This window comes from Ovis canadensis, chromosome 4 (genome assembly GCF_042477335.2).
Source record: "Ovis canadensis isolate MfBH-ARS-UI-01 breed Bighorn chromosome 4, ARS-UI_OviCan_v2, whole genome shotgun sequence".
NCBI classification, from domain to species: domain Eukaryota; kingdom Metazoa; phylum Chordata; class Mammalia; order Artiodactyla; family Bovidae; genus Ovis; species Ovis canadensis.
This window is the reverse complement of record NC_091248.1, coordinates 27762382-27786927: the sequence shown is the minus strand read 5'-3', so window position 1 is coordinate 27786927 and position 24546 is coordinate 27762382. Positions and strand designations below refer to the sequence as shown.

The following is a 24546-nucleotide window of genomic DNA, read 5'->3' as shown; positions in this document are numbered from 1 at the left end:
GAATGAATAACTTTATCAGATCTTTCTCTGCTTTTGGAAAACTTTGATACATAGTTATAGCCAGTACTAAAGAAGGAGGAGGGGGCTTCCTTGGTGGCTCAGACTAGGTAAAGAGTCTACCTGCAATGTAGGATACCTGGGTTCTATCTCTGGGTCGGGAAGATCCCCTGGAGGAGGACACGGCTATCCACTCCAGTATTCTTATCTGGAGAATTCCACAGACAGAGGATTATGGCAGGCTGCAGTCCATGGGGGCACAAAGAGTCAGACATGACTGAGAGAACAACTCTATGAAGTAAGACTGCTGGGCATGGAATTATAAGGAACATCTTCCTAGTCATCTTTTACTCATGTGAGGAGGGAAAATACTGCTGGTTTCTGTGGGCAGCAAAGTAGGAACTTCATAGCTTGTATTGCGTGAATGGGAGAGTCGTACACCTGGGCCACGGAGGCCTGGTTCTTCGAAGAATCACAAACACACTAGAGTAAGGACTTGGAACAATTCCTGGTTCCTCATGCAACCTAAAAAGCCTGTGATGAGTGCAAGAGATGCAAAATCAATTGAATTAGAACTTCTCAAGTGAAAGGGAAAAAACGCACCAAGGTGAACACAGTGAAACTTTCAAAATATGAGTCCATTCGTTAAATATTGTGTGTAATTTTATAATCTAGTCCAAATTACTGGATTCCACTTCTTTCCTGAGATTTTCCTAGTAGTATTTGCCAGTCTCTCAATCAAGACTGAGTTTGTATCACCTCTCTTCATTCTGAATCTTCATTCTACCTCGTGTATCTCTTACTATTTTGGCCTCTGATTGGGAGGAAGGGCCCTAAGGCACTCTCTATATTATGCAGTTATTTTCATTCTTTTTTCCTTATATAGATTTTTAACTCCTCACTTACTATGTTCCCAGAACCAAGCAGGAAATCAATAATGAGATGGAAATAGTTCAGAAAAAAAAAAAAAGGGCAGATGGCTGAATAGTTAAAAATGTGATGAATGCTAACGCAGAAGTGATATAAAAATAAGTAAAAAAACAAATCCATCTGACAGCTTGTACTCCTATCCCATTGATTCTACTTTAATTTTCTCCAAGTACTCATCTTCTCAAACCACAGATTTACTTACTATTTTACTGTCAGTCACCCTCAACCAGAATATAAACTCCAGGTCTGTTTTGTTCCTGACTGCATTCCCTATAAAGTGATGGTGCCGGACATAAGGTAGGTTCTCAGGAAATAGCCCTTAAATGAACAAATGAATAAAGGGAATGAAAATTCTATGGAAACATAAAGGAGGAAATGATTTCCTTCCTCCAAGGAAGTCAGGAGAGGCTTGTGGAAAGACCTTTGTGCTGGCTCTTGAAGGATAAGGGCAGGGGAGATTGATCAGGCCAAGAAGAGAGAAATACCAGATGCAGCAGGAGAAACTGGATGTACAAACTCACAGATATGTAGTGGGATCAGCAGTGTGGGGATGGGTGCGTGGCTGGAGCCTGAAGGCTGAAGCTGGGGAGGGGCACGCGGTAAGGGCAGTCAAGAATCGTCTCTGATATGCTAAAAAGTTTGGGCTTTTTTCCTCCAGGCAATGTGAACCATCAAAGGCTTACAAATGGCTAATGACCAGAGCGGACGGATGTTATAAAACAGTGAAGACTTGAGGCTGTGATTTGCATTTCTTCAGAAATGCCTTTCTCATAATGCAAGGTGTTACAATCCAGCAAGCGATAACAGACTGTCGGAAATGAAGAACACGTCATGGGTAAGAAAACAGAAACTCACCTTCCATGACGACAGGCCGTGTAGACTGTACCCTCCTCGCTGCCAACCACGAAGTTATTGACGTCTCCCGTTGGGAAAGCCATTCCAGTAACGGCCACAGGCTTGGACTTATTGTACACCAGCTCCATGCTCTCCTACCAAAACACGGCGTGGTTACATTTCCTCTGTCAACTCCTTGCCATGCCAAAGATAGCACGGAAAAATCATTTGACTAAATCGTCTGTTTGCTTTTCACACAGCGTTACAAAAGACCCCGGCTGTGCCAGAAACCACGCTTTACTGCCCCTGACATTCAAGCTTCTGTGTATCTCTGGTTTCAGCGGCTGGATTTCATCAGCATGTGCTGTTGCTTCTGAAGTCAGGCAGAGATGACAGGTGAGAATTTTGAAACTAATGGTGCAGAAACTAAAGATAATACTGTAATGGTTACACTTGTCAGCCCCAGGCTTTAATAAAACACACAATACCCTTGTATTTACAAACATTTTCAAAATCAATTGTTCGTGAGAACACACATGTATTAATATCAGATGTACGGAGCACATTTGTCAAAGCCGGAGTGTGTGTCCTCCATGGGCTAAAACCTAGAGTTGTCACTCAGGTCATAAGAAGCAGATTTCAATAGGGACTCGAATTCATGAAGGGCAGACATTGGATGTGTAGACGGTTAAGTCTGCAAAAAACAATGTTTTTATTTTTTTTATTTTTTTTTTTTTTAGTTTTTGAATGCTGAATTTTTTTTTTTTTTAGTTTTTTATTTTTTAAATTTTAAAATCTTTAATTCTTACATGCATTCCCAAACATGAACCCCCCTCCCACCTCCCTCCCCATAACATCTTTCTGGGTCATCCCCATGCACCAGCCCCAAGCATGCTGCATCCTGCGTCAGACATAGACTGGCGATTCAATTCACATGATAGTATACATGTTAGAATGGCATTAAAATAGTAATGAGGGTCTTTATTTTATCTAAAATGATTTTCAGAATTGGGAATTCCAGTGTATTTTAAAAGACATTCTGCTGAATTGAGTTTAAGGACAGTGCAGAGTAGTTAGATGTAACTAACATTCTTGAATATTTCTGGTTATTTACATCCAAAAGCCTGCTTGGTACACCTAAAGTAATTAAAAAAAAAATTCTGAGGGACCATGTCATTATATTTGGAAGTTTAGTCTCTTTTATGCAAACAAATAAACCGAGGCATCGCGGCCACGGAGTCTATAAATCGGAAGCACATGCTAGCAGTCTGGAACACGCAGACCACGTGGGCATGTGACAAGCTCGCCGTCTGCGAGACCCAGACGCGGGGAGTGCCTGAGTGAGCGGATGCTGTGAGGGCAGTAACACAAACTGTGCCATTGCCAAAATTAGCAGAGGGAGGGCACGGCCTCGCGGGCACCCACTCGGGACAGAGAGGGAGCAGGGCAAATGTCTTCTGCCCCCTTGTCTGCCTGCCATCCACAGCCATACCACCGAAATGCTTCCACCTCTGGCCAGAGACAGGCGTCCGTGGGCATCCTAAAACTAATGAAAATGACCCCGCAGCCGAGGGGCTGTAACCTAAACACACATACACACACACACACACACACACACACACACACATTTAATCATCAAAATGGGCAATTAAAAATTCCTAATTAGAGGGTTTACTCATATCTGTTTGTAATCTCCAGGGCTTTTAAAAGAAAACAACATATTGCTGAGAAATTTAAGACAAAGCTGTAAAATACCCGCACACAACCCCCTAAACTTGTATAAATGTTAAAGATCAGCAAAAGCAGAGGAACTTAAACAGTAAGGAACTTATGAGCTCTTCCCCCCACAGTAAAATGATAAAAAGAACATTTGTTTTACTATTCTCTACATCTCTATTTTGTGGTGACTTTTGGGAGGTTCTTCTTGGTTTCCACATTTCCTTATGTCTCCTGAAATTTCCAGTATCTTTTAAACTTCTGATGGAGACATTCTAGCATTCTTAGTTCAGGAAAGGGGAAAGGAATGTTAACATTGAGAATTATCTCCTAGTTATCTTATACAATTTTCTTGATGTTTCCTCACATTGTCAACGGCTACAACAGGAAACCGTGCTCTGTTTTTAGCTGGTGGACAGTGAAGTACTTTATTCCCCACAAAGGAAAGTGGAAAGACGTGGCTATTTGCGCGTTTGCATGTGTATGCGTTGTCTTCTGTGTGTGTATATATTCTGAAAGCTGTGCTGAGCTGTCTCCCCCCATGGTCTCTTCCACGTCTGCTCCTTCGTTTGCCTCCCATTACTGTCATCAGGAGCAGTTTGGAGACCTTGGAACTTCTTCGTTTTCAACTTCTCGCTTGTTGAGCAAGGAATGGCAGCAGCCACCCTAACAAACATTCCAGAGGAGAAAACAGATGGCTGGACAAATTCTTCAAACACACGAGGCGGTTGTCTAGGCTACAGATGTGAGCAAGGGCTTGGATTTCTGTTTTGCTGGGATACCTTTTTCTCCAAGGCAAGCACCCATCAGGGATCGCTCTGCATTTGTTTAACAATGCTGTAGGGTAAGCAGGATTCCTACCGCAGCCAACTTCCATAATTACTATGCTTTAAAATGGATTATTTCATTTTCACTTGAAACTGACCTAAGGATTAACGTATTACAGTAATTACATGATGTGCGGTAAAGGAAATGGGTTTTGGCTTCCAGAGAAGGCTGCCGAAAACAGGCCCCACTCTTTCAAGTGCACCCACTGATTTGAGCTCCTATAGGATGTGAGGGTTTGGCTTTTAGGAACTCCATTCCATTAGGGAGGTATCTCTTTTAACCAGGATGCTCTTATGTGTAGGGGAAAACAAACCCACCTGTGGAGTGGAGAGCATGTCCAGGCTCCAGGAACACATTTTGCCATCGGTGGAGACGGTGATGAGGTTATGAGCATTTTGGGTCCCAACAACATTTACACAGTACACGGGATGCTGCAGAAACATAAACATGGAGAATCAGACGCTGACCCAAGAGGAATGCTTACATCTGAGTGTCAAACACACTACTCTGAAACAGGGATTAAAGAGTGACACAGTCCTACAATAATGGAAGCCTCGGGTCACTGGCCACTTTTGACTGGAACCTGATTTATTTTTCAAAGCTCTGGCAGCACCATGGAGTAGTGGAAATACTCAGAAAGCTTCACCTTGCTCAGTCAGAGGCAGTGCAATGGAGCTGAAGCGAGCGGGAGCCAGTGAGGACTGGTGGGACAAAAGGGATACAGGTGAATGCGCGTGACTTACATGAGGCTCCAGCATGGAGTTTGGCTTTTAAGCTCACCATGAGTGATGGAAACGGACAGTCCTCAGAAGGGTAGAATGATTGACTTTTGGAAGGAGTGTTACTAAATCTCAAGTTTAGTGCATCACAGCCACAGCACCAAACATTTGTTAACATTCTTTATTAAAAAAAAGTGGTTAATATTCATCAGCCTCTTTTGATTTGAAGGAGAGATACTGGTGGTGGAAATTATTGGTACAAGGAACCTAGTGAGATAAAATTAGGTTCTTTTTTTACTACAACATCTAGGATAGGGTAATGATAGTTGTTGTGTGTGTGTGTGTGTGTGTGTGTGTGTGTTTTCCAAAATATTGCTAGGGTAGGATGGAGGCTTACATTTGGCCAGGGTCTTGAGAAAGGTCACTTAAACATCTCAGAAATCATAAGCAAGATGCTCTAACCTTTTGTCATAACTCAAGAAGGTTTTTCTACTTGGTAGAGTCCTAAATGGTAGGCTCAAATCATTTGCAGCTGCACATTAAATACTAAATGGAAGGTTAGCATAAGCAGAACCTAGCAGTAATTTGGGTTAGATTTCAGGCAGCTTAGCCTTCAGTGGCCAAACCACAACTTAGCTGATGCTTCTCTGTGCAAACAGCTGACAGTCTTTCTCTTGATGAGTTACTGTCCATAAGACCTAGCCAAAAAAGCGATGAAACAATCTCTAATATTGGAAAGTTGATATCATATGAAGGATGATTCCCCAACTATTATTATCATATAAACTCCTGGTCAGAAGGAACTGTAATAATCATCAAGCGCAGCTATTCATCTGCCTCTCCCAAGACGTGGTCCAAACTGCTGAAACACCTTTCTTAGCCAATTTCAGCACTAATTCTTGGGCGATCCTGCCTTCTACCAATGGGAATAAAGAAATCTCAAGGAGGTATCTTTAGTGAAGCACCTTCTGACATTATATTCATCAAGTCCAACATAATACTAACGGATTGTTCTTGTATAACCCCCTTTTCCACACCACCACCCCCGCACCCCAGTCTTTTCTTTCTCAGACTAATCATCACCAGTTCCTTCAACTGGTCTGAGTATCTGGTTTTCAATACCCTCCCCATCCTGGTTACTCTCTTCTGTTTTGCTATATTTTGTGTGAGTTCTCCTGCTAGTGAAGTTCTGAGAACGAAACACAACTGTCTACCTATACTCTGACTCACAGGATATAGAGAATAGGAGCACTGAGCTGTCACTCCTCATGTGATAAAAGAAATATGCCTGCACAAATGTCTACTAAGATTTACACTTGTTTCTTCAGAAATTGCATCACCTCGTTTACCCATGCTGGATAGAGAGACAACCAAGTCCCTGTGTGTTTTTCACACTGTCTTCCTACATAAACCTTCAAAGAAATCAGCCTCAGTGGGTCTGGATAGTGGAAAGCACAGCAGAGATGTGAAGTGAAATATTCTCCTGATCAGGTCTCTTGACTATCGAGAGACTGATTGGTTGTGGACAATGCTTTCTCCCAAGTCTCTGGTGTATGAAACTCAAGCGTGAGTCATGTGGCATTCTGAGCTCTACGTGCAAACAAATGAAAGAATGGATGAGACAGGTTCTCGCTTGAAAATGGCAGACGGTAACACTGAGGATGAGAAAGCAAGCTCCAAACATTGTTACAAGCCCCCAGTCCGCCTAGTGTTTTTCAGGAAGAGTCCCGCAGGGGTTTCTTTTAACCATGGAGCATCAACACAAATCACCAGAACCCTAATGGGTCAGGACCCCTAAGGGTGGGTGTAGTAGGAAAAGAAAGCTTCCAGAAGGAGGTATAGAGCAAATGCCCCGAGAAGGAATGTGTGTGGGAGCCCCTCCCTGGCTTTAATCAGTACTACTGGCCTGTGCTTTCAAGAGTAATAAAGCTCAGCTTAAAAGAAAAGAGAGAGATGCAAAAAAAAAAAACAAAACAAAACACTAGAACAGAAGCAGGCACATGGGCATGCCTACTTATACACAGACAGACAGACACACACACACACACATCACTCTACCCAATGCAAAGAAAAAAGCAACAGTGCAGCTCATTTTTCCAGTATAGGGGCCAGATTGTTTTTATTTATTTTAGGAATAAACTTGCTGTGTGGCAGAAGGCTTTTGCTTTAATTAGGATTTCCTGTTGTCCCAAAATGCATATGTGTGGTGGGTGTGAAAGGAAATTAGTTAGTAATCTGTGGTGGGCCTCTTTTTCCTTAACCACTTTTGATCCTGGTGCCAATCTGCCAGGCATTAGTGGAGGTTGAAAGACAGTCACAAAATTAACTGAGCCCTTTGAGCCATGGATTCAGCAGAACACAGCAAAAGAGAAAAGAGTGGTTCTTTTCTAACAGAAGTAACTGTGTGATAACAGAGATAATGTCACTGTTTGATAATAGCATTTTTGTTGTGATGATCACATCGTAAGTTGCTTGAAAAAGACAGATGAACACTTTGGAAGAGCTTTTGGATCCTCCCCAAAAGCTTCGTGCTGAATGTTCTAAGTTGGATTTATGACTTTTGAAATTTCAGAAGGTATGCTCACAAACACACCAGATAGGCACACAGAGCCAAGAAGTGGCTTCATGCTTCTTGAGCAAACACCTGCATCAAGCCTGTCTCCTCCTGCGTCACAATTTTCTGTTATTAGTTTGAACAAGTGGGGTAGGCAAGAGCAATTTTCTAAGATTCCCAAGAACTAGTTTCACCTGCGTGTGTCTTAGGTCCGAGTCAATCAGAATTAAGGCTGACTCGGTATTTGTCATTTCCCATTGTCGATCTTGCAAGAGAGGGTGAATTTTCCTCTTCGCGGTCTCGGCTAAAGCAACTGGCAGTCCTTTTTCAAAGCTAGATGGTTTTAAGGGCAGCAGATGAAACAAATGAGGCAACCACATTAAGGAAATTGAAACAATAGTAGACCTGTACCCTTGGGCATAATTTGGGCATTTCGGAGAAAGGACATCAGTTCCCCTGAATGTCAGGGTAGAAGAGATTGATGGAGACATGCCTGTCTTCTCATTGCTCCTGACAATTGCTAAACACACCTGTCATTCTCTTAAAGGAAATGGCAGAGTAGTTGTCTTACGAACACTACACTGAACCTCTTCTGCTAAATTATGGGTAATGGTTTTGAGATGTTGACTTTTAACCCTATGGATTATACTGTCACTGTAGATGTTACTGTTGAGACTTACACCATGCATTCCAGAATTTAAAGCCATAGCACTCCCTTAATCACAAATGGAAACAGCCTGTTGGCCAAAGTCCCATATGCCATCTCTAAAGAGAAAATGCTTACTCTTCACGGTCTGAAAATATGGAGAGAGTAGGATGGAAACATATACACTACCATGTGAAACATATAGTGGGAATCTGCTATATGACTCGGGGAGCTCGAACCAGGGCTCTGTGACAACCTAGAGGGGTGGGATGGGGTGGGAGGAGGGAGGGAGGCTCAAGAGGGAGGGGACAGATATACCTGTGGCCAATGCATGCTGATGTACAGCAGAAACCAACACCATATTGTGAAGCAATTATCCTTCGATTAAAAATAAATAACTTTTTTAAAAAAGAAAATATGGGTTTCCACCTTATAATATACATGTGAAGAGTTTCTTTGGAAAAACAGTTCCACAGAGGCCTCTTCCTTTCTCTGTCCTTTTTTTAGTTTTAAGCTATCCTCCCTGGTTGCTTTGGGGACCCCCAAAGAGATCCCTTCTGCGTGTTAAAAAAGTGAAAGTTAGTCGCTCAGTCATGTGCAACTCTTGGCAACCCCATGGACTGTAGCCCACCAGGCTCCTCCGTCCATGGGATTCTCCAGGCAGGAATACTGGAGTGGGGTGCCATCTCCTTCTCCACTGTGTGTTCAGACTTGTAGATTACTAAGAGATGCCTCTAGACCCAGGGCTTCCTCCATCTACTGTCCACTCAGCTTTCCTTTAGTCAGGATGTGATCGCTATAAATCAGATACTTCCAGGTTGGAGTCACTGACAACCAAAGTTCCTCTGTCAGTTACGCCCTCTTTCAGGGCTTGGATGACTGATTGGGATGTGATGAGAACTGGACGTACCGTGTGTGCAGCCGCAGACAAGGGCGTCCGCTGGACAGGCGTCCTCCGATGACTGCGATTATCCCACAGGACGATCTGGCCCGAGTAAGTCCCCCCAACCACCAAGTTGGGGTGGAAACGAGCAAAGCAGACAGACATCACGGAGGACTGTGGAGGGAAAGTGGAGAAAGATATGCTGTGAAATGGTCTCAGGAGGCTTATTTTATTCTGAAGAGGAAACCGCTAGTCACATTAACTCGGCACCTCCTGGAAATCACAAAGCAACTGTTCAGCACAGAGTGAGTAGAACATCACGTAACGGACACAGACTTTCCCAGGAGAGGTTGACCAATGTTTACTCCTTGAAGCTTGAAATCTGAAGTCCTGGCCATGTCATCAAATAGGCGCCAGACCCATCTCATGTACATCACCGCTCTGTGGTCTGTAAAGCTTGGTTTGTGGAAATTTCCCATTTATCAATACAACAGCATCAGAATGAATATTAATTCTCCACTGAAGTCTTCACAAAGCAGTTCTTTACTTTGGGGGCATGTCCTCATCACTGTACAGTGTTGGCAAGCCTTTGAGGACTTTGAGACGGGGTTCTTTTTTTTTTCTTTTTTTTTGGCTTAATGTAGACTTCTAGGAAGTGAACTGACCTCAGACTGATCCAACTGGTTCCTCCCCAAATTCCCTCAACTCCCATGGGTATTCTCCTGACCTTCATCCTGCCCACTTCAGACAATTCTTAATGTTATTCTTTGCCTATTTTAACAAACAGCCAAAAATGGATTTTCATCCAACTCTGCCATGGCCTGTCAGAGCATCACGAATGTGGTTTCTAAAGTGCCACAAAAGACTACTGGGCACTACATTTTATAGGAAATTACTTAGCTGAGACAGAGCCATGAGACATTTGAAAATCAGATAACTTGGCTGTGCCACATTTGCGGAGAAGTCCATAAGGATTCCTGTTTTGCTTTACATGGTTGCATTTCACACACAAGGGCTTGTTTTTAATAAATACGTTTCATCCTTTCAACTAAACTCAATGGATGATCATGTGTAAGGAAGGCACTGAACCAACATGATGGGAATACAAAGGGAGTCACTGGCCTTGACAAACCTGGGCCCTAGGAAAGGGAATTAAAAAGCATGTGTGTGAGGAACCTACTGCTGCCGGTGCCTCCATGTGAGTTCACGCCTTTGTATGGAGTTTAAAAAAAAAGGCGAGTCTCTGCACTATGTGGTCATGTGGGCAGGTACGTGCCTTGGCAAGTGGAGAGGAAGGTGGATTTTTGTCCTCACTGTCCCTTGGGTTTGAGATGCTTATGCAGGTCACGACTTGCACACACAAGCTGCAGTCCTGAAGGCAACAGGGGCCATGAACAGATCATACGTACGTGTGTGTGGGTTTGAAGGGAGTGGTGAGGAAGGCTTGCTTTAGCTAGGAGAGGGGGCAAAAAGAGGGGAGTGGAAAGGGTGGGAGAGTTAGAAAGACCTCATGAAAGGGAATGTACCACTCTTGCTGTAAATATGGAATGTTCAGCAAGTAGAGAGGAAAAGCAACAGCAACCCCCGAGAGATGGGGTCATGGAGAAGACTGGAGGCAGCAAGGCCGGGGAACAGCCAGTCTGGTTTGGCTGAGCAGGAGCCTGTGTGGAAGATGCGGGGAGTGGGAAACGTGGCCGAGGGGTCAGGCAAGAGAGAAGCTTGAATGGCAGGTACTGTTTGGATTGTTTTCTGTGGGCAACAGTGAGAAGTCACAGCTTTCTGCACACACACACACACAAAAAAAAAGAGAGAGAGAGAGAGAGACAGAGAGGACCAATGGTTGTACCAGAAAGCCAGTAAAGTGAAGAAATGGCTGAAAAAGAAATGACGACCTCTTTCTGACTGAGAAGATCACTGTCCATTAAAAAAGTATATCAGATCTACTATCAGCCGAAGGCTTAGAAAGAGTCTCAGAGTCTCTGAAGTAGAAGAATGTGGACTATTTTTCAATGTCACGTTTTCCCAGTTTGAATGATTTTCGGTTCCAATTTCTTGAACGCAGGTCGATGGAGAACATGCCGGTGCCCCAATCTGGTTTTCATAAAGTTCAAGAATAACTCTCAATAATGGTACTGAATTAAAGAAAAAGAAAATAATGCTGGTCAGCTTCTTGTTTTACACATCCCACCAAAATGATTCTTAGTTTTCAATTGATGAAATTCTTATGTTGCCTGAGCTATGTTGGAGACATTTTGTTTAAAACTTCAGAAAGACTTAAAATTATCCAGGTGGTATCAACAATTGAATTTACTAAAGCTCCCATCAATACAGATAAAGGAATGTCATTAAATTTGAAAAATCCAGAATTAAACTGCTTGATTGCTTCCATGTTTCACTTAAATCCTAGCAAATACTGCTCCAAACCTTGCAGGCTGTTAAGAGACTAAGCTAGAGAAAAATAAACAGTACGGATATTTTTACAAAACAGAAACACACAGTTGGTGATCAACCAGAATGCAGCCCCACAAGAGGAGAACTCTAAGCCCTACTTCTCCATTCATTAGTGAGTCCACTCTTCATTCATTCATTCAGCACACAGTGCTAAGCCCTAACTACATCACATTTCAAGAAAACTGGCAATGTCACAAAAGCCAGCCATCTCCAATTCAGAACACTCTTTACATTTGATAAAAAGGCAAATTATTATGAAACAGAAACAGACTCACAGACACAGAAAACAAACGTATGGTTACCAAAGGGGAAAGGGGTGGACGGAGGCATAAATAGGGAGTTTGGCATTAGCAGATGCAAACTACTGTGTATAAAATGAACAACAAAGTCCTACTCTATAGCCCAGGGAACTATATTCAATATCCTGTCATAAATCATAATGGAAAAGAATATGAAAGGCATAAATACACATGTGGGCTTCCCAGGTGGCTCAGTGGTAAAGAATCTGCCTGCCAGTGCAGGGAACAAAAGAGACGCAGGTTCAATCCCTGGGTCGGAAAGATCCCCTGGGGTAGGAAATGGCAACTCACGCCAGTTTTCTTGCCTGGAGAATCCCATGGACAGAAGAGCCTGGTGGGCTACAGTCCACGGGGTCGCAAAGAGTCGGACACGACTGATCATCACACATATATTCATGTATAACTGAATCACTTGCTGTACATCAGACACTAATACAACACTGTAAACCAATTATACTTCAGTTTTTAAAATAAGTCAAATTAACATTAAAAAAAAAAGAATAACAATACTTTGGAGCATCAGAGTTCTGCCATTAGAGTCTACTTTGTTTTGCTGTAAACCAATCTTTACAAGATGGGCTCAATAAAGGACAGAAATGGTATGGACCTAACAGAAACAGAAGATATTAAGAAGAGGTGGCAAGAATACACAGAAGAACTGTACAAAAAAGATCTCCATGACCCAGAAAATCACGATGGTATGATCACTCACCTAGAGCCAGACATCCTGGAATGTGAAGTCAAGTGGGCCTTAGGAAGCATCACTACGAACAAAGCTAGTGGAGGTGATGGATTTCCAGTTGAGCTATTTCAAATGCTAAAAGATGATGCTGTGAAAGTGCTACACTCAATATGCCAGCAAATTTGGAAAACTCAGCAGTGTCCACAGGACTGGAAAAGATCAGTTTTCATTCCAATCCCAAAGAAAGGCAATGCCAAAGAATGCTCAAACTACCACACAATTGCACTCATCTCACACGCTAGTAAAGTAATGCTCAAAATTTTCCAAGCCAGCCTTCACCAATATGTGAACCATGAACTTCCAGATGTTCAAGCTGGTTTTAGAAAAGGCAGAGGAACCAGAGATCAAATTGCCAATATCTGATGGATCATCAAAAAAGCAAAAGAGTTTCAGAAAAACATCTATTTCTGTTTTATTGACCATGCCAAAGCCTTTGATTGTGTGGATCACAATAAACTGTGGAAAATTCTGAAAGAGATGGGAATACCAGACCACCTGACCTGCCTCTTGAGAAATCTGTATGCAGGTCAGGAAGCAACAGTTAGAACAGGACATGGAACAACAGACTGATTCCAAATAGGAAAAGGAGTATGTCAAGGCTGTATATTGTCACCCTGCTTATTTAACTTATATGCAGAGTATATCATGAGAAATGCTGGGCTGGATGAAGCACAAGCTGGAATCAAGACTGCCAGGAGAAATACCAATAACCTCAGATATGCAGATGACACCACCCTTATGGCAGAAAGTGAAGAAGAACTAAAGAACCTCTTGACAAAAGTGAAAGAAGAGAGTGAAAAGTTGGCTTAAAGCTCAACATTCAGAAAACTAAGATCATGGCATCCGGTCCCATCACTTCATGGCAAATAGATGGGGAAACAGTGGAAACAGTGGCTGACTTTATTTTGGGGGGCTTAAAAATCAGATGGCGACCGCAGCCATGAAATTAAAAGACGCTTACTCCTTGGAAAGAAGTTATGACCAACCTAGACAGCAAATTGTAAAGCAGAGACATTACTTTGCCAACAAAGTTCTGTCTAGTCAAGGCTATGGTCTTTCCAGTAGTCATGTATGGATGTGAGAGTTGGACTATAAAGAAAGCTGAGCACAGAAGAATTGATGTTTTTGAACTATGGTTTTGGAGAAGACTCTTGAGAGTCCCTTGGACTGCGAGGAGATCCAACCAGTCCATTCTAAAGGAGATCAGTCCTGGGTGTTCATTGGAAGGACTGATGTTGAAGCTGAAACTCCAATACTTTGGCCACCTGATACGAAGAGCTGACTCATTTGAAAAGACCCTGATGCTGGGAAAGATTGAAGGCAGGAGGAGAAGGATGAGGTGATTGGATGGCATCACCAACTCAATGGACACGAGTTTGCGTAGGCTCTGGGAGTTGGCGATGGACAGGGAGGCCTGGCGTGCTGCAGTCCATGGGGTCGCAAAGTGTCTGACACAACTGAGCAACTGAACTGAGCTGAACTGAATCTTTACAATACCTCCATGAGGAAAAATGAGTAGACATACTTTTCATTTTTTATTTGGAAGGTTTGAAATGATGGAGTAGTTATGTGCTTCATCAATTTCACTTAATTTCTAAGCTTAGTATGTTAACTATGGAAAATATTCTATGCACTATAGACTATGTTGTTGTTGCTTAGTTGCTCAGTTGTATCCGACTCTTTTGCCGCCCCATGGACTGTAGTCTACCAGGCTCCTCTCTGTCCATTGGATTTCCCAGGCAAGAATACTGGAGTGGACTGTCATTTCCTTCTCCAAGGATCTTCCTAAATTTATTGACTGTCAGCATAAAAAGCAAAGGATGACCCAGGGATCAAACCCACATCTCCTAAAGGCGGGTTCTTTACCACTGAGCCACCAGGGAGGCCCATTACAGATTATGTATAAATGCTAAAAGGAGACCTCCAGGGTGTGCCATGTTTGACATTCATATGGAAACTCTAAGGCAATATGATCACAATTATCTGGATGTGAAGTTTAGAATTCAGTCATTTCTTGCAATGTTTCAAAGTAGCCTGATGTTTGACATAATGGTAGCAAACATTTGGTTGACTGACTGAATTTTTTATTTTTCATCCAAATGTTTAGGTTCCTTTAGGAACAAGGGAAAAGAGCCCTCCAGTTACAGCCCTGATAGAGACAGCTCCTCTTCTAATCTGCAAAGTCTGCAATAAACCCCAAACAATGTCTTAGAAAAACGCCTGCAACCTTGTGCTGTTCTTACAGCTAGTCATTGTTGCCAACTGTCATGCAATTTATTGACTGTCAGCATAAAGAGCAAAGGATGAGATCATCCTGTCAGTTACATCAACTGGGTAAAGAGTTAAAAAGCATTCCAGAAAAAGTGATTGACGCTACTAAAACACGTGGCTTTTTGTTGTTCTCATTTTTAACAGTACATTTCCTGAAGACATAGTCTATGAAAAACATTAATAACATTAATGCTATTTTAAAAATTTCATCACTTTCCTCGGCATTTAAAATTTGTATTCGTTCACTTATTCAGTGTCATAATAAAGCACTATATGATTATTACAATTTTGACAAACACATTGGAAACAAGAAGCTTCCCTAACCTTGGTGTTCTTGGCTCTATAAGAATACATATCTATAGAGATATTTTTGCAGTTTTTAACTTTTTACTTATTTCACTTTATTGTTTAAAATATTAGAGCCTTGGAATTATTTTAAGAAATAACATACAGCCTTTAAACATTCAAATCAAGGAGTTTACGTAAGTGGAAAAATAATGATAAAGATGATGCTAATTTGGGGACAATTGCTAACCATCTAATAAAAGTTTTCCCAACACTACAGTTGAATTCTTATTTTTACAAGGCTAGTGATTTCACTGATGCGGCCAATTTAATGGTCAAATCAGGGTCCCAGAAATATAAGCTCCTAGGTGGTAAAGTTAGTGGTAGTGGTAAAGCTAGTGGTAAAGAATCTGCTTGCCAGTCCAGGAGACATTAAGAGTCGCAGGTTCGACCCAAGTCAGGAAGATCCCCTGGCGGACGGCATGGCAACCCACTCCAGTACTCTTGCCTGGAGAATCCCCATGGGCAGAGGAGCCTGGCAGGCTACAGTCCATGGGGTCACAGGGAGTCAGACACGACCGAAGCAACCTAGCACGCACATGCGCACATGTTAAAGGCTTCATGTAAAACTGGTAAGCCTGACTGACTGTATTCCAATACAAGTAACATAGAGACATCATTACACGAGGAACCACTATTTCCAACAGGTTGAGCATCTCATCTTGACTATTTACATGCCATAGTTCCCCCAAACAAAGACAAACCAGATTTTAGGACTATGAGGGTCAGGCTATCTCTACAGACAATTTCTGGTATCCTCCACAGATGTGGTCACCCAGAGACTCCTGAGGAGCCCGTTTATTTTCTAATCTTGCACAGGCCGCCTGGTGCAAAGGCAGCCCTCTTCGTATTGCCACAAGGCCACTTACACGTGAGCTGACCCACTACAGCAGGGTTCCACACCCTCGTCTTCTGTTCAGAGACAAAGCAGCCTATTTTACCCCATTCGCCAAGGGAACTGCCCAGAGAGGAGCGGGGTAGGGGCTCCATTCACCACACCTCCCTCCTCACACTGCACACCAAGTGCATTCAATTCCAGTCGGCCCCAACCCCTAAGTGGCTGTGGGGGCTGTTTTCTATTTCACAGAGTTAATCCAGGCCAGCTTAAGGATGGCACTTTCTCTTAACCACAGACCCAGATGCCCAGGGCAATCAGCCTTTGGTCACCACTGGTTGGGCGGCAGGCCCCGTGGCTTCACATGTGATCTGGTTGCCTGGGTCCTTTTGTGTGTAGCACTCTGCCCACTCCCCAGCTATCATGCCTGGCCAGGAGGGGCAGGGGCCCTGTATTGAAAAGCATCTCTTATTTCAAGTACCATCTCTTCTGGGGAGAAGCTGGTCCTGGAGAGGGAATGGCCATATTGTTGCCATATGCTGTTTAATGGCGACTGACATTTCACTCGCCTAAAAGCAAATGCTTAGCTGTCAGAGGCTTGTGAGGCAGACAGATCAGATGTTGCTGGCTACTCCTGAGCTAGTCTATATTTCTGAAAGTACCTAAGAAACCCTCAAAGACATTTCTCTTGTTAATGGAAACAAATGTAATCGGAGATCACTGCTGCCGAAAACACCTCTTCCAGGCAATCGTGCAGCACCGGGCATCTGACAACGCAGAAGGTGTGAAGGTGGAAAAACCAAGACATGAGTCATGAGTCAGGCATGTAACTTTGAGATGAAGGGAAAGGGTCTTTCTTTCTTCAGAGCTCTCTTTTCCTATGCCTAAGTCTCTGTCCTACAGAACACACGTCATTCTTCTCAACTCTAAAAGGAACCACCTACTGAAAGGCATCACCCCATTAGTAATGGGGTATCTGGGAGCAAAAGTTGAATTAGCTTGCTTGCTACTTCCTGACTCAGTTTGTATTTTTTTTTAAGAAAGAAAAGCAGCTGATTCTAAAATCTGATTTCTGGGAGATTAGAAACCATTCATTCCAATCAATCCTAATGGAAATCAAACCTGAATATTCATTGGAAGGATTGGTGCTTAAGCTCCAATACTTTGGTCACCTGATGTGAAGAGCTGATTCATTGGAAAAGACCCTGATGCTGGAAAAGATTGAGGGCAGGAGGAGATGGAGGCAACAGAGGATGAGATGGTTGGATGGCATCACCAACTGAATGGACATGAGTTTGGGTAAACTCTGGGAGACAGTGAAGGATAAGGAAGCCTGACGTGCTGCAGTCCGTGGGGTTGCAAGGAGTTGGGCACGACTGAGTGACTGAACAACAACAATATTCCAATGACTTTTCTTTGAATCCCTTGGAATTTTTGTGCCTCTCAGTACTGTGTGTGCTTAAACCTAGGCTGTGTGCTGAGTACACAAAAGTGAGTGTGCAAACCACAGTGAGATGCCACTTCACACCCTCTAGGATGGCTATAATTTTTAAATGTTTACATGTCAATTATACCTCAATAAATCTAGGGGGAAAAACAAACAAACAAAGGAAAATGGTAATTCTTGGTGAGGCTATGGAGAAACTGCAACACTCAAGACAATGCTGGTAGGAATATAAAATGAGGGAAACAGTTTGGCAGTTCCTGAAACCAATAAACATAGAGTTAACATCTGACCCGGCAATTCCACTCCCAGGTTTATACCCAAGATAACTGAAAACACATAAGTACTCAAATTGTATACAAATGTTCATCACAGCATTATCGATAATAGCCAAAAAGTGGCAACAACCCAAATGCCCACCAATTGAGGAATATATAAACAACAGGTGGTGAATCTATACAACACAATATTATTCAATAAACATGAAGGAAGTACTGATATGTGGTATAACATGGACGAACCTTAAAAAGATGCTAAGTGAAGGAACTCACAAAAGGTCACATGTTGTATGATTCTTCCATATGAAATGTCCAGAATAGGCAAATCCATAGAGGCAGAAGGTAGTTTAGAATGTGCTTTGAAATGGGGATGAGGGGAGAATGGGGAATGACTACTAATGGGTCTGGGTGTATTTTGCGGGGGGGGGGGAGTAATAAAAATATTCTGGAGTTAGACAGTAGTGATGCTTACACAACTCTGAATATACAACATTGAATCTTATACTGTACAATCGTGAATTTTATGTTGCATGAATTACATCTCACTTTTAAATTTTTTAAATTTTTAATTAAAAAACTTAATTAGAAATTTTTAAAAATATCACTTATGTGTAGAATCTAAACTATGGCACAAGTGAACCTGTCTACCAAACAGAAACAAATTCACAGAGAACAGACTTGTGGTTGAAAAGGGGGAGAGAGGGGGAGGGATGGGCTGGGAGTCTGGGGTTGGTAGATGTAAACTGTGACATTTAGAATGGATAAACAACAAGGTCTCACTGTATAGCACAGGGAACTATATTCAATATCTTGGTACAAACCACAACAGAAAAGAATACTTTAAAAATAATGTATATACTTGTAAAACTGAGTCACTTTGCTGTACAGCTGAGGTTGGAAGAACACTGTAAATTGACTATAATTTTAAAAGAAAATAAAAATTAAAGATAAAATTGAATCCATAATTAAAACCCTTCCAACAACTACGAAAAAGGTGGTGTGCTGACATGGTTCCAATCCTGTGAGCTTTAACAACCGTATTTCTTATTTTCAGGACAACTGCCTGGACTATTTTGACCACTCTTTCCTCAAATAATCATTCTCTTTTCTTGCCCATGAAGAGCTTCTTCAGTTTCTGCTCCCCACGAGGTCCTGGAGGTGGAAAAGGAGGGCTGTCTCCAGAGCTGACTTCCTGCTCTGGTATCTATTAGTCATGTACATCCTCTAAGCCTTAATTTTTTTTTTTTTGCATAGTGGAAAATTATTTAGTTTTAAAAAGTGTGGGGAAATATACATAATGTAAACTTATTAACCATTTGTAAATATATCATTCAGGGACATTAAATACATTCACATTGTCACGTAGCCATCACCATCATCCATCGTCAGAATATTTTCATCTTCCCAAACTCAAACTCCTGTCTATTAAACATGAGATCCCCATTCCCACCCTTCTCTCAATCCTTTGCAATCAGGATCTACTTTCTATGAATCTATTCTAGGACTCGCATATAAATGGAATCATACAGGTATTTGTCTTTTTGTGATTAGTTTATTTCAACTTAGCATATGCCCTAAAGGTGTTATTACACCCACGTAACATTACAAGTATTAGTGCATCCACACTGTGGCATATATCTTTCCTTTTTAAGTCTGAATAATGTTCCATTATATGCAACTAGCACACTTTGTTTTTCCGTTCATCTGTCAATAGGTCCTTGGGTAGCTTCCACTTTGTTGGCTATCGTGGAAAACGGTACTATAAATATGGATGTACAAATATCTTTTCAAGACACTGCTTTCAGTTCCTTTGGGTATATACACGTAAGTGGAATTGCTGGATCATGTGTGTGTTCAGTCACTAAGTCGTGTCCAACTCTTTGTGACCCCATGGTCTGCAGCACACCAGGCTTCCCTGTCCTTCAGCATCTCCCAGGGTTTGCTCAAACTCATGTCCATTGAGTCGGTGATGCTATCTACCATCTTATCTCCTAGGACCCTCTTCTTATGCCTTCACTCCTTCCCAGCATCAGGGTCTCTTTCAGTGGGTTGCTGGATTTAATTTTCTAAGTCATATGTACCTGTAGCCATTTGTTGACACTAATGCAGATGATTAAGGAAAACAGGTGATCTTTGGGGAGGGGAGAGACCCACACTTCACACACACTTCACACACACACACACACACACACACTATATATATAATATTTGCATTATAGGGAAAAATTTCCAGGATTTACAAAAGGATATGTGATTGGTAGTAAGAGACACAGGATGTTTATGAAAAAATGGCATTTTCTTTTCTCTTTATATCCGAATTCCTTTATAATTCCAACATACAGTCTTGAGATGGCACATACCTACAGTTGAGGAAGGGGTCTTGAGGCCTCCTAAACTGCATACTCAGTTTTTTGGATATTGAAATTAAAAAGTATTAAGACGAAAAAGAGTTTTAATTTTGTGAGGAACTGTCATCCTGTTTTCTATAGTAGCTGTACCACTTTACATTCTTAACTGTAATGTACAAAGCTTCCAATTTCTCCATCCTTACTGATACTTATTTTCTGCTTTTCTGTTTGTTTTACTTTTATAGTAACCATCCTAACCGAAGTTAAGTTCCATCCTAAGCCACATTTTCAGTTCATAGTAGGAGCATGATAGTTCTTGCCCTGCCTAGAAACAGGGCATTTTCTTTGGCTCTCTTCCCAGAGAGAATTGAAAAAGATTTAAATTTAATTTTAATTCTCTTAATTGAAAAAGATTTCAATTAAGCAATGCAGTTTAAAGACGATAAACAATATGCCCCCATAGAGAGTTAGAAATGACTACTTTGTGATTTGAACCAACATTTCCAGAGAAAACCAGAGGTCCAGCCGAGTTTTCATCCTGGCTCAACAACTCTTTCCTAAACAGTTCTGATAATAACGCTTGGTCCTGCCTTGACAATATAGGTTGAGAAACTATCTCCTAGAAGTTTTTACTGCACTTTGGTTACATTTTTAACTCTCTGGGGTCCTTATTCTGACAACCTTCCCCTCCTTCCTGGGACACTGTCTCTGGTGTAACATATCTTCATGTTTGGTTATAGCTCCTGTTGTTGATGGCAATTCCAAATTCTGCCATTTATTGACATTGGGTAATGAGGAAGAGGAAACAGTGAACTGTTAGCACCAGAGATGCTACACAGTAAAAGCCACAACTGGATTCATGCCACATTATTATTCATGCACACTATATTGCAACCCTGCTGATTTAGGAGAATTCAGGCTCTAAATCATACTTAGCAGTCCCTTCAGGGCAAGAATTTCTGAACACAATAAAATTCTAGGGCAACGGGATGATTTTCACACTGCTTCCAGCAAGTTTGCTGCAATAGGATTTTTTTTTTAAATGTTACTGTACTTCACACTTTGAATTGAGCTAGGACTTATTTATCTGTGATGTGACTTCATATCTGATTACTGTTATTCGTTATTTGCAGGTGCATGGACCCCTCAAGCTATTTTCTAAGTTAGTGTTACTCCAAACTTGCCTGTACCTTAGCATCATCTGAGGACCTTTTTAAAATTCCCCAGCACTCAAGTCACATATGATACCAAGTCATTCAGAATTTCTGGGGGTAAGACCCAGGCATCAAGATTTTTTAAAATTCCACAGGAAATCCCTACGTGCAGTCAAGTGAACAGTACTGTTTTAAATCAACGGTTCTTGAACTTATCTGAATAAATATTTAGAGAGTTAATTAAAAGCACAGGTTTCAGAGTCCCAGGCTGGATCTACTGGATCAGAAACTGAAGAGGCTGGGAGGTCTGTTCTTTCCATCACTGAGAAATTTGGAAACCCTGAAAGCAATGAATTAGTCAAGTAGGGCTGTTAGTCACTGTGGGATGAATCTCCCATTGCATCGATGTAGGCCATGCCTGGAATGTTTCCAGTCATGGGGTCATGCGCCTATTTGCATAACCTGGCCAACTGAGACACATATGATACAATAAAAGTTCTTCTGCCAAAGTATCATTGCTCAGTTTCCTTCAATTTGACTTGCTCGTGTTTGCATCTCTCCTTGCTTCCACTTCCCTTCTAAGGAGGCTCTTAGAAAGTGATCAACAAGAGAGCTAGTGAAGGTTTAGGTCCCAGGTTCCTTTCAGCATCATGCTCCAAGCTGACACTGAACACCCAAGGGTTTTCTTGTTTATTATTGGAGGGGGCGCTAATGAACATTATTAGGCTTCCCTGGTGCTCAGCAATAAAGACTATGCCTTCTAATGCATAAGATGTAAGAGATGTGGGTTTGATCTCTGGGTCTGGAAGATCCCCAAAGAAGGAAATGGCAACCACTCTAGTATTACTGCCTGGGAAATCCTATGAAAGAGGAGCCTGGTGGGCTATAGTCCATGGGGTCACAGAGAGTCAGGCACAATTTAGCAACTAAACAACATCAACAATGAACATTATCACTGCCATGCTAGATTACATGATTCATGATTATTTACTTGTAGGGGTATTCCAATTTTTTTGAGCATCTACTAAGTACCAAACATGCTGTATACATCTCTATATCAGTCCTATTAGATGGGCAATTCTGACCCCCGCCCCCCCCTCCCCCGCCAAATCAGAAAATGCTGACTCAGGCAAGTCAAGTCATAAGCTTAAGATCAAATGAAGAGTAAGCTGCATAGCCCAGATTTGAACTGTGGCTTGGCTGATTTAGAAGTCAACATACTGTGAAACCTTGCGTCATTTTCTCTTTGGGATGACAACCTCCCGCCTTCTGACTTCATGCTGTGGGACTCATGATCAGAGAACACCTCACGCATCCTAACAGGTCAGAGAAGGCTTTGGGGCTTCCTCACTGCTAAAATGGCTCTGGCATGGAGCCTCCAACTCTGTTCCAGTTGGACTTCTGGTTCCACCGTAGGAGTCGACCACCTGACTCAACAACTCCTAGTCTACCAGTTTTGACAGGTGACAACAGAACTAATTAGCACCAGTGGCGGTGCTGTTTACCATGAGGTGGTCCCTTCCTGCTGAGAACTGACTGAGACCAATTAATCATTTCATGGGAGTCAGCTAGCAGCTGGAAACCAACTGGGTCACTAATGACAAGTTCTGCACTTATTGTCACGGCTTTGGAAAGAAATGCTTTGTTTTCCTCTTGACACCAGGCAGGTGGTGCTAGTGGTAAAGACTTAATTTGCCAATGCAGGAGACACAAGAGAGGTGAGTTCGATCCCTGGGCGGGGAAGATCCCCTGGAGAAAGGAGTGACAACCCACTCCAGTATTCTTGCCTGAAGAATCCCACGGACAGAGGAGCCTGGCGGGCTACAGTCCATGGGGTCGCAAAGAATTGGACACGACTGAGCGACTGACCACACAATGTTACTGTGCAGCCAAATAAAAAATGCCACTTCAGTACAACCAGTTATTCTTAAATGAGTGTCCATCCGCCTACATAATTATGTGAACTGTTATTAGCGCTTATGAAAAGGGGAGAGTGCCCCCAAGTGCTTTAACGAACAAGAGAGACTTCCTACTCAGAGACACAGATGCAGGAACCCGGGGAAAATTCTTCTGAACTCAAGAAATATGAAACATGCATACATTTTTTAAACGTGACGTTCATTAGGAACTGGGATCATCTTGAGTAAAATGAAAGAAATGAAAGAAATGAAAGATAAGGATTATGCTAAGTAAAAGTAAGTCAGAGAAAGGCAGATACTGTCTCACTTACATGTCAAATCTAAAAAATACAACAAACTGGTGAATAAAACAAAAAAGAAGCAGACTCTCAGGTACAGAGAACAAACAGATGGTTACCAATGGAAAGAGGGTAGTAACAGGTAGGAGAAAAGAGGGTTATTATGGGATCCTATATAATCATCTGTGTGAAACTTCTAAAAATCGCAAAGCACTATAGATTTTAAAGAATCTTTCACTTAATAAAAAAATTTAAAAATTAAATAAAGAGAAATAAAAGGGTGGCCTGTGTTAAGGAAGAAGTTCAAAAATAATGATTAGTGGAAATTTTACAGTATATTTCAGCCTTACCTATAACTGAAGAGTCTCTTAAAGAGTCTTAAACTGCAAGATACATACCATATTAAAAGTCCACAAATAATAAATGCTGGTGAGAGTGAGGAGAAAAGGGAACCCTCTTACACTGCTGGTAGGAATGTAAACTGGTACAGCCATTATGGAGAACAGTATGGAAGTTCCTCAAAAAACCTAAAAATAAGAGTTGCCATAGGAAAACCGGAAACAACTAAATGTCCATTGACAGATGAATGGATAAAGAAAATGTGGCATGCACATACATAGATACCTATATTTCTATCTATATCTGTACGCAATGGACTATCACTTAGCCACTTAAAAGAATAATGATATTTGCAGCGACATGGATGGACCTAGAGACGATCATAGTAAGTCAGTAAAGAAGGACAAATACCATATGATAGCACTCATATGTGGACTCTAAAATACGACACAAAGGAACATATCTATGAAACGAAAGCAGACTTACAGAGGTTGCCAAGAGGGTTGGGAGAGGCGAGGACTGGGAGTTTGGGATTAACAGTATGCAGACGATTATCTATAGGATGGATAAACAACAAGGCCCTCTTGTATGGCACAGGGAACTATATTCAGAACCTCGTGACAAACCATAATGAAAAAGAGCATATATGTATAACTAAGTCACTTTGCTGTAAAGTAGCACTTAAACATTGTAAATTAACTGTACTTCAATAAAAAAAGAATTTTTTAACCAAGAC

The 24546-nt window shown here is 41.8% G+C and overlaps 1 protein-coding gene across 11 annotated transcripts in view; it reads right to left on the bottom strand.

The window, feature by feature from the left end:
* DYNC1I1 (dynein cytoplasmic 1 intermediate chain 1) overlaps positions 1 to 24546 on the bottom strand; it is a 581233-nt gene that overhangs the window by 78880 nt on the left and 477807 nt on the right. For all 11 annotated transcript variants that reach the window (XM_069587460.1, XM_069587454.1, XM_069587461.1 and 8 more), the window contains 3 exons: positions 9135 to 9281; positions 4623 to 4736; positions 1783 to 1916 (listed from right to left, as the gene is read on the bottom strand). In XM_069587460.1, coding sequence (XP_069443561.1) covers positions 1783 to 1916; positions 4623 to 4736; positions 9135 to 9281 — 395 coding nt within the window. The remainder of the gene's footprint in view (positions 1 to 1782; positions 1917 to 4622; positions 4737 to 9134; positions 9282 to 24546) is intronic.